Source organism: Phaseolus vulgaris, chromosome 2 (assembly GCF_051622355.1).
Source record: "Phaseolus vulgaris cultivar YP4 chromosome 2, ASM5162235v1, whole genome shotgun sequence".
Classification (NCBI taxonomy): domain Eukaryota; kingdom Viridiplantae; phylum Streptophyta; class Magnoliopsida; order Fabales; family Fabaceae; genus Phaseolus; species Phaseolus vulgaris.
The window spans coordinates 49,941,071-49,956,471 of record NC_143499.1 but is presented as its reverse complement, the minus strand read 5'-3'; the positions used below and the strand labels follow the sequence as shown (position 1 = coordinate 49,956,471).

Sequence of the window (15,401 nt, the reverse complement as noted above, 5' to 3'; positions counted from 1 at the left end):
GTTTTTAGAAAATTATTGTATGTATCCTTTTAAAAATTGTGTTTGAATCATACTAGAATTATCATATATCCCTATTTTTTTTAATTGGACACTTCACCAATAAATGACCTACACGTGTCAGTGTCCGATATGTGTGTTCGTGGACACACCATTTTATAGATTTGTCGAGACTCATAGGTGTTAAGTCAAAGCTTCAAAATGGGGTTAAAAAAATTAAGATTATCATAAACCCTGTCAGCTTCGTGGTGTTTAAAAATTGAGCTCAAAGAATATAAAATCTTGTAAAGCTTTGACAGCTAAAACCCTTGCATGCTAGAAACAATCTGAAGTTGGCGATAATGCAGAAGAAGAGACCGGGTACCCCTCAACAAAACATTTCAGTTTTTCTATTTCACCAACCGCATCAAACCATTCAGTAAGAATCTCCATGGTCACATAATCAGGACTGCATGCATCTTCAATCATTCTGTCCATGAGTTCAAATGCTTTTTGCAACATTTTCTTATCCCGAACCCCCTTGAAAATAGCATTATAAGTTGTTGTATTAGGTCGAACTCCCTTTATTTTCATGTCATCCATCAAAGAAACAGCCCTTTCTACATTGCTATTCTTGCACAGAGCATCTATTAAGATGCTGTAAATCACAGTGTTCGGAGGAACCTTGGAATTAGAACACATTTGCTCAAATATTTTCATGGCCTCATCAACATTCTTCTTTAAACAATATGCATGTATAACTGCTCCATACGTCACAACAGAAGGCTCGAGTCCCTCTTTAATCATCCTTTTCATCACGTTGCTGGCAGTTTCAAAATCTCCAATTTTACCTAAGTAGGAAACCAAAGTGTTGTAGGTTACAATATCAGGCTTAACCCCAGTTACTTCCATTTCATTAAGCATTTCATAAACTCTTTCCAGCTTCTTCTTCTTACAGAATCCACTGATGAGGACATTATAACAGGTTAAATCGAGACCAAACCCAGCCTGCTTCAACCTTGACACAACTACACTGGCATCATCCATCCTTCCAGCAGTGCTTAAACCAGATATCAAACTATAGTAAACAATTGCATCTGGAGAGCATCCAGAACTCAACATATCATCGAAATATTGCATGGCTTTATCGATATTATTCACACCACAGAAGGCAGATATCAGCGCAGTATAAGTAACAGCATTTCCCTTCAACCCCTTTCCTTTCATCTCATTGAAAAACTCAACTGCGTTGTGGACCTTTCCATGTTTGCACAAACCATTAACCATTGTATTGAGGGTGACCACACTTGGCTGAACTCCTTCCTCAATCATCTGACTATATAGCTCGCGAGCCTTACCAATGTTACCAGCTTTGCAGAACCCGTCAATCAAGCAATTATATGTAATGGTATTTGGTCTACTTTGCTTCTTTGTTTTCATCTCTTCTAACAAACTCAAACCATGCTCCTCCCTCCCAACTTTACAAAGCCCATCAATCAAAGTATTAAACAAGACCACATCAGGCTCAACACCAACCCTATTATTACCTTCTCCTTTGCCTCTCAACTTATCAAACACCTGCAGTGCCTCATCAATCCTCCTGGCTTTGCACAAATGATTAACAAGAATCCCAAAGGTCACAACACTGGGCTTTATTCCCATCTCTTCCATCTCTGCCATCAGTTTGTTCATCCTCTGAATGTCCCTCTCCCTTCCCAACCCAGCTAACAAAGCATTGCAGGAAGCAGCTTCAACCGCAACTGCACCACCCAATCTCATCACAACATGCAAAACCTCCCACGCCACACCATTCTTCCGGTGCCGACACAGCTTCGTTATCATTTGAGTAAGCTTAAACGTATCAGGGAAAACCCCATGCTCACACAGCTTGGTAACCAACCCCATAATTTCTTCATCAGCAAAGCTTCTTCCACGGCGCTCCTGCTCCCCCAACACCCTAAAAACAACTTCACCCGTGAAATTATTTGGAGGAAAATCAGAATCCCGTTCAAGCATTTCGTCAAGCACGTGGAGAGCACCATCAATGCCACCCGATCTAAACAACCCCCTCAGCAACTCGTTGCAAATTTCAGAACTTTTTGAAGAAGAGTCGAGCTCCTTGAACAGAATAAGCGAATCTTCCACCATTTGGGCCTTCCCTAGGCACTTCAAAAGGAGGAAACCGGATCTGGAAGTGAGAGCAATGCGACCACCAATGGATTTTCGGTAACTATGAAGCAAGAGAAGCTCTTTCTGCGAATTGGGGTGCTGTGTAGCGAGTTCAAGAGCACCTTCAAACACACAAGAGAGGGCTTGGTGGTGCTCTGTTCTGTCTCCGAGGTAATTGATAAAATCGAGGGCTTTGGGAATGGAGTTTAAGCGAATAGTGATATGGAGGAGATGATGTGAGGCTTCGAAGAGAAAGGGACGAAGCTTATCGTAGTCCCAATGATTGGACGGGTTTTGAAGAAGTTCCACGACTTGGGTCACCGTCAATTCGGCGTCGTTTCGCAAAGGAGGGGATGAATAGCTGCGGCAGCGCCGCACAGAGGGAAACGTGGACGGCAGCAGCCGCTGGATGCGGCGGAGACGGAGGAGCTTGGATTGCACCAACATTGTTTGGAAATATTCCGGCGGCGCCGGTGGCTGAATGCGGAGGAGCTAGTTTAGTTTGAAAGGGTTGGGTCAGTGATTTTCTTTTTTATGTAATTTCAGTAACTACCAACAAAGTGTTATTTTTAAGAGAAATTAAATATAAAAAAGTAATATAATTAGTGATTTATTTACTGATGAAAAAATAGTCACTAAATTCATCCTCACTAATTTTTTTGTATAAATTAGGTAACTAATTCTTGTAATGAATATTGTATGTTTTTGTAAACAATTATTGATAAAATAATAATTTTTTTAGATTATTTTTGTGAGAACACTTATTCCTCTTTTTAAGTTCTTAATTTGAATTTCTTATAATGGAGTTGGTATGTTCTCTTATGCTTTTCCTTTTTGTTTTTTATTAAAAAAAAAATAGTCTCTATTTTTTTTTTATTTGGTTGAAATCTACACTCTATTTGCTTTAATTTCCTTGAGCTCAAACTTAAAGCACCTACATCAAGATCTTGTTGTACATATAAAAATAAATTATAATTATAATTTGTTAGTTAGGTGTAATTATAAAAAAAATCTATATAAACTCTTTATATATAGTGAAAAATTAATCTTTATATAATTTAGAAAAAAATATGACATGTGGGTGCATTTGCATGCACATTTTGTTTAAAAATAAATAAATTTTAAAATTAAGTAAGGATAATTTGTAAGATGGAATCTTATATGTATTTATAATTGTAGGGAAAATATAGAATAATATCACTTAATTTTGTATTGATTCAAAAAGAAAATTATTTTAAAATTTGTACAAGCTTAATCATGATACTAAGATATAAAAAAAAAGTTATTATCTCCATGTTCACATTTTTTTTCAAATAAATTTATATTTTGGTTTTTCTATTCATAGTAACAACACTTCATTGAATTTATAAGTGATAGTAACTTTTTTTTTTCTTTAAATGATATGTTTGTGCATTTTCATAGTTTATGAAAAAACGAATTTATATTAAATAATCTTAATTTATCACATGGATTCAGTTTTAAATAAACTTTAAAAAACTTTTATTATCTTTCACTTACTCACTTTCACTACACTCTCTTTTATATATATATATATATATATATATTCAATTTTAAACAAATAAATGAAAAAAGAGTAATCAATAGTGAAGATTGTTAAAAGAAGAAAAATATCTCAAAGTAATTGGTTTCTTTCCGAAGGATAATCATGCGACTACGATCTTTGAAAAGGTATATCTTCATCTTCACACATATTTTCTTATAGAAAAAACTAATTGAAGTATCAAACTTTCCATTGAATTTAGAATTGAAAAACCTAATTTGAAGATTTGAAAACCCTAATTTGAAAAATCGAAAACCCTAATTTCATATTGAAATTTGTAATTCTAAATTCAACCTTCGTATTACAAGAAAATGCTAACTCTTTCATGTGCAGGACTAGAGACATGTTGCTTAATAATGATTTTATCGATCACAAAAAATCGCCAACAATCAAGAATGATGATAGTAATATCAAAGACAACACTACAATAGAAGACTCTAGCTCTAACAAAGTAAAAGGAAGGTTGATGCAAAATCCAAACAAGAATCACAAGTCAGAGTCATACGATGATTTGAAATTGGATTTCTCTGCTGAACTTTTTAGCTCATTGGAGAATTACCTTCCAAAAGACATACTCAACACCTCTCGTGACAACAAGGTTAAGTACATGTACACCATTTTGCACGATTACCTACCACCAGAAACACAATACAGGGTATTATACCATTTCTCTTATTTTTTTTGTGAATTTTGTTGCATAGTGTTTGATAAGAGGATGGAGAATTTTTAGTTGAATTTAATCTCGATATTTCACATTGATAGATATATTTGCATTGACAATACCAAATTGCTGCTAAATGCTTGTATTTGTTCTTCATTATATTATACGTGGATTCAGTATATCAAACAATTTCATCAAATTTTTTTAATATTATTTTTATATTTTATTTTTTTATACCTTTTAGTGTATTGTTATGAAATATAATTTTTGTTATTATTGCAACACACACTTTTATTATGATTATGATGTTATTTTGATAGGACCAAAAGCAAAGAGAATACAAGCATATGATACTATCAAATTATAAGGTATGTGATCCACAAATATTAATTGTTATCATGATTTGCTAATTAAGAAATTCATGTAGAGCTATAAAGAAAAAAAGACCACAATATTAAGTTATTAAATTAAATAAGTTTAAAAACTCTTAATAGCTTCATCTAAAATGAATTGCATTTCTTGATTTGACAAATTTTAGTTTGCCAAGTATGAAATCATAATTTCAGTAAGTATAAATAAATGCATGTGTTTATATGAGCAGGGTAGAGGGTGGGATGAATAGTAATGTATAGGATTTTAATTTGATGAATACTAAGGTATATGATAATTCTAAAGTCAATTATCATGTACAAATTGGAGTTTATGAGACAATTTTTTCTCTTTTACAAAGTGGCTATTGTGGATCCGCCTTTTGAACCCTCCACTTTCTCTTTGGTACTTTTCCCTTTTTATCTTGCTTTCAGGAAAATCGTTCTCCCTCTTTTTACTCACCCCTCTCTTCCACTATTGCTTTACCTAGTCTTCCTTCATTTCACTACTGGGGTCACTATACTCTTTCCCTAAAATGCCCATCTTTTCGGGGATTATCTACTTACCCTCAACATGACATACTTTGGTCTTTGTTCTGAGTTGAATAATTATTTTCGTTTGATAATAGGTCGATCAATTGACTGACCTAGCCGAACAGTACACAAAGTTAGTTTGCATACTTTTCCTTACTTTTAAAAAAAAATGAATATATTCTTTAACATTTTATCATCTATTTGTTGTTATAAAATAACCATATTCCATTTCCAACATTAAATTCATAATTCATCGTCATGATTTTTATTTAATTAGACTAATATGAAAGTGATAATTTTGCAGCCTCGGTATCGAGAGATATATGTTATTGATCCTACAACATTCTTTGTCCCAACATTTCTGAAAGCAATTAATGATAACACAAAAGAAAGCTTTAGAAGTATAATGTGTGAGCCTGCTCCAGGAATTTTTACATTTGAGATGTTTCAACCACTCTTTTGTGAGTTGTTGTTATCTGAGGTATTTATCATTTCAAATTCCAGAGAATAAACAAAATAATGTATAATTGTTTCTTGAGATATAATGTCATATTTTTTGTTTTATTAGGTTGAACATTTTGAGAAATGGGTCAACACAACAAACTTTCAAGTTATACGTCCCACTACAATGAATAAATTTGGTGTTGTACTTGATGACTTTGGCTTTCAAACCATGTTTGACAAGCTTATGGAAGGTTTTATTTGTCCCTTATCAAAAGGTTAATTAAATTTATACTTGCTCTTTATCACATGATTTGACCAATTATTATATATGTATTTTTTTTTGTAAAAGATAGTAGTTAGTTTCTATCCTCCTTTAAAATTTCCATTTTATCCATATGTATTTTAGTTAACTCATTCTTTGTCATACAGTCTTATTTGCAGAAGTTGGTGGCTCAACTTTGGATTTTCATCATGGATTTGTTGTTGAATATGGTATAGATAAAGATGTTGACTTGGGTAAGAGTTATACTTTCTTCTCATTTCCTTCTAATAGTTCTAAGGTTATTTTACTTTTAAAATGAAATTTTATTAGAATGTATGTATAGTTTGGGTTAATAATGGTTGTTTTAGGGATTTTCTTTTGTTTTGTGTTTGTTCTGGATGAGCTAGAAAGAAGTTAGGGTCTCTTGAGAAATGATGTTTTAGTGTTTTGTTGTGGTTCTTCATGTATTTTTCCTACATGTACTTCTGATGCTTGGTTTGGTGATTATAGAGTCTGACGGAATTTTTGTTGGTAGAGTATTGAGTAGTTTGACTTTTGGCCAATTTCTATATAAAGATTGGAACACTCCTAAAATGTCTTTTTTTTTTATTCTTTGCTTATTAAAAAAACTAGGCATTCATGCTACAAAATTTTAGTATCTTTTTTTGTGAATTTGTTAAGACCTATGTAATTGCTACTAAATAACCTTTTGATTGCTTATAATTTTGAAAACTTTATTCTATGCATATTGTGATTTCAACCTATGATTTAGTAAGCACCTTAAAACTTTATTTGGTAATTAATAATTTACATGATACAATGTTCTTTTATTATTCATTACACTTACCTTGATTTAGAATGTGACTATTCATTTCATTATCTGTAATAAATGAATTAACAAATGGTGTAACATTGGTAGGTTTCCATGTTGATGACTCAGAGGTAACCTTAAACGTTTGTTTGGGTAAGCAATTTTCTGGAGGTGAATTGTTTTTTCGAGGCATACGATGTGAAAAACACATTCATACAAAAAGTCATCCAGAGGTAAGTAATTAACATGTACAAAAATAAAATTGCAGAGTTCTTTAGATTATAGAGATATATGAAAGCCTAGTGTGTGACGTAGACAAAAACACATTACATGAGTTGTTAAATTGTATTTGCAAAATAGGCTTAATACTTGAAATTGGTTGTACAATTGTTGTCGTGTCGGTATAAATTATAGGTTGTTTCTCCTTGCACCAAACAAATGACTTCCTGCACCCCATCATTCTCAAAAAAATACTATTTTACTCCTTTTAAAAATGACTTTTGGATTACTGTTTTTGGAATATTTCCAGAACATACTTTCTAGAACACATTTTATGAATTCTGGATTTACCATTATGAAAATTAAAAAAAAATGTGTTATAGAAAGGATATTTTAGAATGATTTTTTGCCTTCGAGATTTCCTATTCTATAAACATATTTTGCTTATGAAATCCTATTTCAGAAATACATTTTGCTTACAGAATTCTTATTCTGGAATCATCCAAAATTGATATGACATAAAATTTAGGGGTGTAGGAAGAAAAATGTAGGGGTGCAGGAAGAAATATCCTAAATTATATATACTTTTATTTTTTATTTTTATATGGAGTTTATTATTTGAAAACAGGAGAATTTTGACTATTTCCATATTCCTGGACAAGCTGTGCTTCATCATGGTCGTCATCGCCATGGTGCTAGAGCTACAACATGGGGTCATCGAGTCAATCTAATTTTGTGGTGCAAAAGGTAATTTCATTTTTTTAATTACTATTAGTTGTTTAATTCTCACATCCATACACTGATGTGTAAAAAAGTTGCATTTGATTTTATGCTCATGTGAAGAAATATCAATTAAAGTGATAAACATGAAATAATAAGGTGTCCTAACCCTAATATTTTTTCTTCTTTATTTGTTAAATATTTTTTCTAAATAAATTTGTGTAAGAATAATAATAAAGTTTCATATTGGAACTACATAACCATACCTTTGATTTTATTGAGGGATGTAGTTTTGTGATAACTTTTGAGTGGTAGAGTATTTTTGCTAGTGTTGTTTTGTAGGTAGTTGATGGTAAAATTGTGAACTTTGTTGTGTTTAGAGTTTGACGTGTATGTTCCTATGTTCTGTATAAGGGTTGAACCACTTTTTAAGTGAATCACATTTGTTTATTTTTTTGTCGATTAAAAAAATGTCCTTTATATTTTACCATTTATTCTTTCTTTACCTCTTTAAGTTGATTAATTTGAATTAATCTTCCTATTTTTCATATAGTGATGATGAGAGTTACATTATTTTCTATACAGTTCAATTTTCAGAGAGATTATGAAGTATAAAAAAGACTTTTCTAGCTGGTGTAGAGAGTGTTATGAAGAGAAGAGAACAAAATTGTTATTGGATGAGACTCAACTGGTAAGTAACATACATTTTTTTCTTTTGCTTGCATTATATTCAAGAAATTTGGAATGAGTGTTTCATGTAATACAAGCATATGTTTATCATTTTCTTCTCATTTCTATTGTTCTAGTAATATTAGTCCATTGTTGTTACTCAAAATAGGTTTGGTTTAATAGGTAAAGTTGATTTTGTGTGAAAACCTTAATCTGACTAAAAGTAACACTAGCTTTTGAAAAATTTACCCAAAATTTGTTAAACTCTCACAAATTCTTTAGAAAATAAAAAAATAAAAATTTTCATAAACTAAAATTAGTTTATACACAAGTTAACCTTTTCATAACAAATTTGCTTTCATGATAAAAACACCAAACATAACTAAAGTGTCAAAAACACACATGTAAGCATCTGGAGGTTATTGTTGTTTTTAAGACAAATGAACTTTAAATATTTGTTGAAAAAAAATCAATTTCTATGAATTTTGTGGCAAGTAGATGGATAAAGACTTGATGGTAATATGGTATCTACTTATATGTAATTGGTAGAATAAAACTTGATTGTTATTTTTTCTCATATCTACATCAAACAATGAAAAAAAAACACATAATTATTAGGATACATGCAAATAAAAGAAAAACATGATTTAAAAAAGTAACATAGTCATATATTTTAGTCTTGTAAGAAGGAGCTTTGTAACACAATTATTCAAGTTCCTACTTTTTAGGAGTTATAAAAAAACAAATGTAAGGATAGAACATTCTTAGTAAGTGATATTGTTACCTAAATTATTATAAACCTTAAATCCTAAACTCGTTATAACATGTTTATTGCAAAATACATATATATGATTTGAATAGTCTCTTAATTTAAGATTTAGTTTTTTTTAATAATTTATATTATTTATTATAAATATAATGAATTTATGCTTTACAGGAACTGTCCATGGAGGAAGAAGAAACAATGGTACAACCTACTCTTAACAAGTGGAAGTGGGGGCTTAAAAAGTAATGTAACTTTAACTATTTAGTTCAAAAGAATGTGTGTATGATTCTATCTCTAGTGTATGTAAAACTTAGAAAATTCAAGTAGGATAAATTTATTACTTGAAAATTACCTTGAAATTTTCACCAACAAATTATTACTTCTTGTATTGTATAATTTATGTGATGGAATCATGAATAGTAAAGAAATTCTTCTAGTTATGAATGAAAGTAAAAAAGAAAAAGTAAGCAAACAAAATTATGAAACTTTTAAAGAAAAGAAATAATAATTTTTATGTAATGAACCTTTTGTTTGAGTATAACATTAGTTAAGAAAAATTAAATAAAATTTGACATCATTCTCTCATACAAATACAATAATTTGAAATCACTTCTCTCAAGTTTGTAATAAGTAGAAAACTTCTTTAGTTAGGACTCTTATGTTGAGGTCTTAAGTGATGAATTATTATATTTTTTTTTTTATTTTCTTGAATTCGAGTGGTTTAATGTTTTTTTAGTTTCTAACATTTTTTTAATCATAATCTTGATTATCTTTCTTAAAAAAATTATCTTCATTAAAACTAATTTTTATTTCTTAATATTTTATTTGAATTTCATTTTTTCTTTACTTTATTTTTTTCTATAAACTTTAAAAAACTTTGAACCCTCAACCCAAATCCTAAACCTGAATCTAAACCCTAAATCAAACCAATTAGAATAAAAAATATTTCAAAAAACTTTTAATAATTACTTCTAACCATCAATTTTAATTCAATAATTATCTAATAATTGTGGTTAAGCATGTGTAAGTCATTACTCATGAATTTTCTTTCAAAGTTTGAAATAGACACATAAATCAACACATTAACAATAGTTGGTGAAATGCTTCTTCAATATCACAAAGCATTGATGAATTGGGTAAATGTCTATAAAGTATTATACACACTCTAGAATGGAGACAGTGATGTATTTGGCAATGTCTTAAGAAATAGCTGGCATGATCAAATAAAAGTCAAAATTATAACAATTTAAAAGAAAATAGTCAAATTTAATTTTTGTATGTCCATTAATTTAATATGGAGCATTAAAAATTATAGCGTAAAATTGATTCAAAATTCATTAAACTTAAATAATTATAATAATACTTAGAAAGATTAAAAATTATAAAATTTACCTGGTTTACAAATTTTTTTAAAAGTTGTATCGTGTTAAAATGAATATTTAAATTCAAATGAATGAACTTATTTATTCCAGATTTTGATGACTATTATTTTAATTTTTTTAAAAAAACTTACAAATTGCAAGTAGATGATGGAACAATATTATTTTCAAACAATGCATTGTGAAATAGAATATGATTATTTTTATACACATCTAGTGATACATTTATTTAAAAAAATAATGATTCATACTATTTTATCAGCTCCTTATCATATAAATATTTTTTTATAATTTAAATAAAAATAGAAAATAATTTCATTTTTAAACAATTAAAATTTGTTTTCACTCAAATAGATGTCAATTAATATTTGTATAAAATAATAATTAGTTACATGTGCAATTCCTCTTTTATATATCGATATTAGATTCATGGATTAAATCCAAAACAATTTTAAAGTAAATAATAATATTGCACTTAAATAATTTATTATAACACTTGTATTAGGCCTTTTTACTAATAAAAATAATAACAAATAGTATAGCTTATGATAACAAATTTCTCGTGTAATAATTTAATTAATATTAAATAATTTAGTAAAATAGTATATCTGAGGCATGGTCGATGCGGGCCCTACAAGCGCACGCGAATCATATGATCAGTGGAATTAACCTATTTTTTTAAACCAGATTATGTGATTAAATGATAAACAAATTCATAATTAATTTATCTTATTATTACATTAATTTATATAAGAGAAATCGATTCATAAATTTAAATGTTTATTAATCATGAAATTCAAATTTAATATTTTATTTAAGAGACTTGACTTTAATTGTTCTCACCAACCCCATATTGGAATAAGTTTAATTTAGAGTATAGCGGCGTGTTGAATTTAAAGTGCACCGACACACCAACAAAATAATAATAATAATAAATAATGTAAAATATTGTATTATATAATTATTTACTTATCTTTTTATATAGCTTTTTTTTATGTGGTTGTGTAATGAATATTATATAAAAACAATTCGTGAAAAAGGAAAAGAAAAAGTGAAGGTGTTGTGTGCAAGAGGCTTAAACACAGTTTTTAAATGTGTCGAATATGTATCAACACTGTCATAGTACAATACTTGTAAAATACGTATTAGTATTAGTAAAATGTTCAATTCAAAAAATATATTTCTGATAATTAGGATAATATTGACTAAAAGACGAAAACTGAAGATAGAAGCCGATTTGTTAGTCATGAATCTAATACAATTTAAAACTGAGAAATATATTAATTCTTTAAAAACTCAAAATTATTATATAAAATTTTATTAAAATTATAAAAATAAATAATAAATCATTTTAAATCAGTTATATTAAAAATATATTGTTGGAGATCGGTTTTATGGGGTTGACTTAGGCTTAAAGCTCACTTTGTAATATGGTATCAGAGCCATTGTCGAGTATATTCTAACGAGTATTTGTTGGGTTTATCATGTCACCACCCATAATATGTTATCCCATACACGAACTGTTGTCACTCTCGGTGTGAGGAGTGTATGGTATGAACCGATTTTATGAGGTTGAGTTATGCTTAAAGTTCACTTCTTAATATATATAATTCAAAATTACTATCTTATATATTTTAGAGATTATTCATATTATACAATTTTTTTTTTAATTATATTGGTGGAAGCTCTGATTTGCATGTGCATGCTATGTGAATTAATTTCAATCATCCTCTTGGAACCTACATAAGTACGTTCGTATTATATGTTGTTCGGTGACAACTGTAACCCAGCTGTCAAAACCCTAACACCCAAACAAACAAAACCTAACAATTAATAAAGCAGCGTTCTCATTTTCACTTTTCCTTTTAATCCAAACGTGCTTTTCCTTAGCGTTAAGCACATTTTGTTTTTCTTTATTTTCTTTAACAGACGCAACAATTATAAATAATAATAACGTAATTCAACAATCACTATCCCATTAATTCATATATGATTGTTGGGGCCTTTCATCACAAAAAACAGAGACACAGACAGAAAGACATCAACAAGAAACGTTGGTGAAGATGCATCATGCGAAGACAGACTCCGAGGTCACCAGCCTCGACGCCTCCTCCACCACGAGGTCTCCCCGTCGACCAGTCTACTACGTTCAGAGCCCTTCCCACGATGGAGAAAAAACCACCACGTCGCTGCATTCAACGCCGGTGCTCAGCCCAATGGGTTCTCCTCCTCACTCTCACTCCTCCTCCAGCCGTTTCTCCGGCTCCCGCAAGATCAACAACCACCCCCGCAGCCACAAGCTCCCGTGGAACAAGGACATCGACGTCATCGAAGAAGAGGGTCTTCTCCAAAACGAAGATCGCCACCGCGCGCTCTCTCGCCGGTACTATTTCCTCGCCTTCGTTCTCGGCTTCTTCCTCCTCTTCTCCCTCTTCTCTCTCATCCTCTGGGGCGCCAGCAGACCCATGAAGCCCAATGTCCTCATCAAGGTTCGCTTCCTTCGCAATTCTTGATCTTTTTTCCTCCCCTGAAATGGGTTTTCGTCAGTTCTCGATTTCACCTTCTGGGTCGTCGTTTCGCAGAGCATCAAATTCGACCATCTCAGAGTTCAAGCGGGTTCCGATTCCACCGGCGTCGCCACCGACATGATCACCATGAATTCCACCGTGAAATTCACCTACCGCAACACCGGAACATTCTTCGGGGTCCATGTGACATCCACTCCTCTGGATCTGTCCTATTCAGAAATTGTAATTGCCACCGGAAACGTAAGACCCACATGAATGAATCAACCCTTTAACTTTGTTACGCACATTAATTTCTTGAAAAATGAATTTGATCTGAATTGGTTGGTTGATGCAGTTGAAGAAGTTTTATCAGTCAAGGAAGAGTCAGAGATTGGTGAGTGTGGCAGTGATGGGGAACAAGATCCCTCTGTATGGAAGCGGTGCTAGCTTGAGCAGCTCAACGGGTGTGCCTACGGTGGCTGTGCCATTGAGATTGGGATTTGTGATTCGATCTAGAGCATACGTTCTTGGGAGATTGGTGAAGCCAAAGTACTACAGAAGGGTCGAATGTTCCATCAATTTGGATCCCAAGAAGATAAATGTTTCACTTTCCCTGAAGCATTCTTGCGTCTATGATTGATTGAGTGCGAAATGAGGAAGGAAGAAGCAGCACATGGCAAAGAGAGTACTTGTTTATGATTCGTTGGTTATTTTTGGTGAGGAAAGTAATGTGGATACAGCTCACAGGGCAGTATCAGAGAGACGTGTTCTTTTGGACTTTTTTTGGATGCTCCCAACACTGTACACTCCATGGATTCAAACACAAGATAATTAAAGACATGTTTTGGATTTGTTTTGTCCGGTTATGTTATATAGGAATATGTTGAAACAAATCTACTTATTATATAATCAAATAAATATTTATGTGCATGTTATTTTAAGTAGAAAAATGTTTTTTTTATGAATAATTCAAAAAAATTTGTTTCTCATATTAAAAATTCATATAATAAAAGAATTTTTAAAAAGTTATTTTTTTAAAAATTATGTTACAATCGTGTTAAAATTATTAATAAATATTTTTTAAATTAAATACTTTACTAATATATGTCATATAAATTTTATATAAATATAGGGTGTAGGTGTCCAAGAGTGTAGGAATTAGTTAATAATGTTTTACTTTCAATTTTTGGCAATTGCTTCTGCACCAAATTATAGGGGAAAAATCGAAAATACCCTTAAAAAGTGGGTACATATAAAATTACATTCAAGACTTTTTTTCGGAACACAATAATCTCTTCCCAATAAATTTTTCTAAAATGTATTGTTTTCAGTTCTTGATTATTTTATCTGGAATGGAATTTTGTTTTTTTTTTCTGGATTTTTATATCCGAAACACAAAAAAACCTCTTTTGAATTTATTTTTTCAGAATGTATTATTTTTAGTTCTAGATTTTTATTTCCAGAATAAATGATATTTTTGAAATTTTTGAAATTATGTTGGTGCAGGTTCAAAAGTGTTGGGTGAAAAAAAACATTTCCCTCAATTTTTTTAAGGTAATTATAGCGTAATTATAGCCGCCTATAATTTTGAACATTTTTTTACACATGATTAGTTTGAGATCTATTGGGTAAGCTCCACGTCATCAAAGTAAATTCCAAACATCTAGCGCCAATTATTAAACCAAACTTTGCTGATTCATTCAATAAAAACACATAAAATATTCTATAAATTATAATTTAGTAAAAAAAATCTTACAAAGCAAAAATTTGGATTTTATTACATATGTGTAGTGTACTAAAATTATACTCTGTACTTGACATCACACGTGTTAAATGTTTTTACTTAGTACTATGTAGCAAAAGTATTAATTAATAAATTTATTAGCAGTGATTTTGCATTCTACTTTTATGAACTGCTTTCACGTAGAGTAAAATTAGTAACAAAATTAATTTTAAAAACATTATTGAGTTTTTTAAAATGTAAAAAATTAAATTAAATTCTTTGAAAGACATGAAATCTATTGTAAATTAAAAAAATACATAATAATTTTGGCCATTTTGGAGTTTCATTTTTGAAATATGGTGGAGGGTGAAAACCTATGAAGTTCGAATAGTGCCTTAAATGGTGAATTTGTGTCGGATACATGTATTTTGAACACCGACACTTTGTAAGACACATCAGTGAAATGTCTAATTCAAAAAATATTTATTGAATTTCTAATAATTCTACACACAAAAAATACATTAATTTTTTAAAACTAAAATTTATTTTTTAAATTTTTATTATGATTATAAAAATAAAGAATAAATTCTTTTAAACCAGTTATCAGAAACATATTTTTACTAAAAAAAAAC

At 30.4% G+C, this 15,401-nt stretch overlaps 3 protein-coding genes across 3 annotated transcripts; 2 read left to right on the top strand and 1 right to left on the bottom strand.

The window, feature by feature from the left end:
• Positions 1-219: 219 nt before the first annotated feature.
• LOC137813002 (uncharacterized) lies at positions 220-2,690 on the bottom strand. Its single transcript, XM_068615279.2, has one exon. The coding sequence runs from the start codon at positions 2,590-2,592 to the stop codon at positions 313-315; it is 2,280 nt and encodes a 759-aa protein (XP_068471380.2). The 5' UTR covers positions 2,593-2,690; the 3' UTR covers positions 220-312.
• Positions 2,691-4,263: 1,573 nt separating this feature from the next.
• On the top strand, positions 4,264-9,406 carry LOC137809558 (2-oxoglutarate and iron-dependent oxygenase domain-containing protein CP2). Its single transcript, XM_068610662.2, has 9 exons — positions 4,264-4,361; positions 4,688-4,735; positions 5,574-5,750; positions 5,838-5,988; positions 6,143-6,229; positions 6,895-7,019; positions 7,634-7,752; positions 8,311-8,416; positions 9,332-9,406. Exons 1-9 carry the CDS (start codon positions 4,314-4,316, stop codon positions 9,404-9,406), a joined length of 936 nt encoding a protein of 311 aa, XP_068466763.2. The 5' UTR covers positions 4,264-4,313.
• A 2,982-nt stretch (positions 9,407-12,388) lies between these two features.
• On the top strand, positions 12,389-13,897 carry LOC137813001 (uncharacterized). The gene is made up of 3 exons (XM_068615278.2): positions 12,389-13,028; positions 13,122-13,307; positions 13,402-13,897. The coding sequence occupies exons 1-3, from the start codon at positions 12,603-12,605 to the stop codon at positions 13,684-13,686; spliced, it is 897 nt and encodes a 298-aa protein (XP_068471379.1). The 5' UTR covers positions 12,389-12,602; the 3' UTR covers positions 13,687-13,897.
• The last annotated feature ends 1,504 nt before the right edge of the window (positions 13,898-15,401 follow it).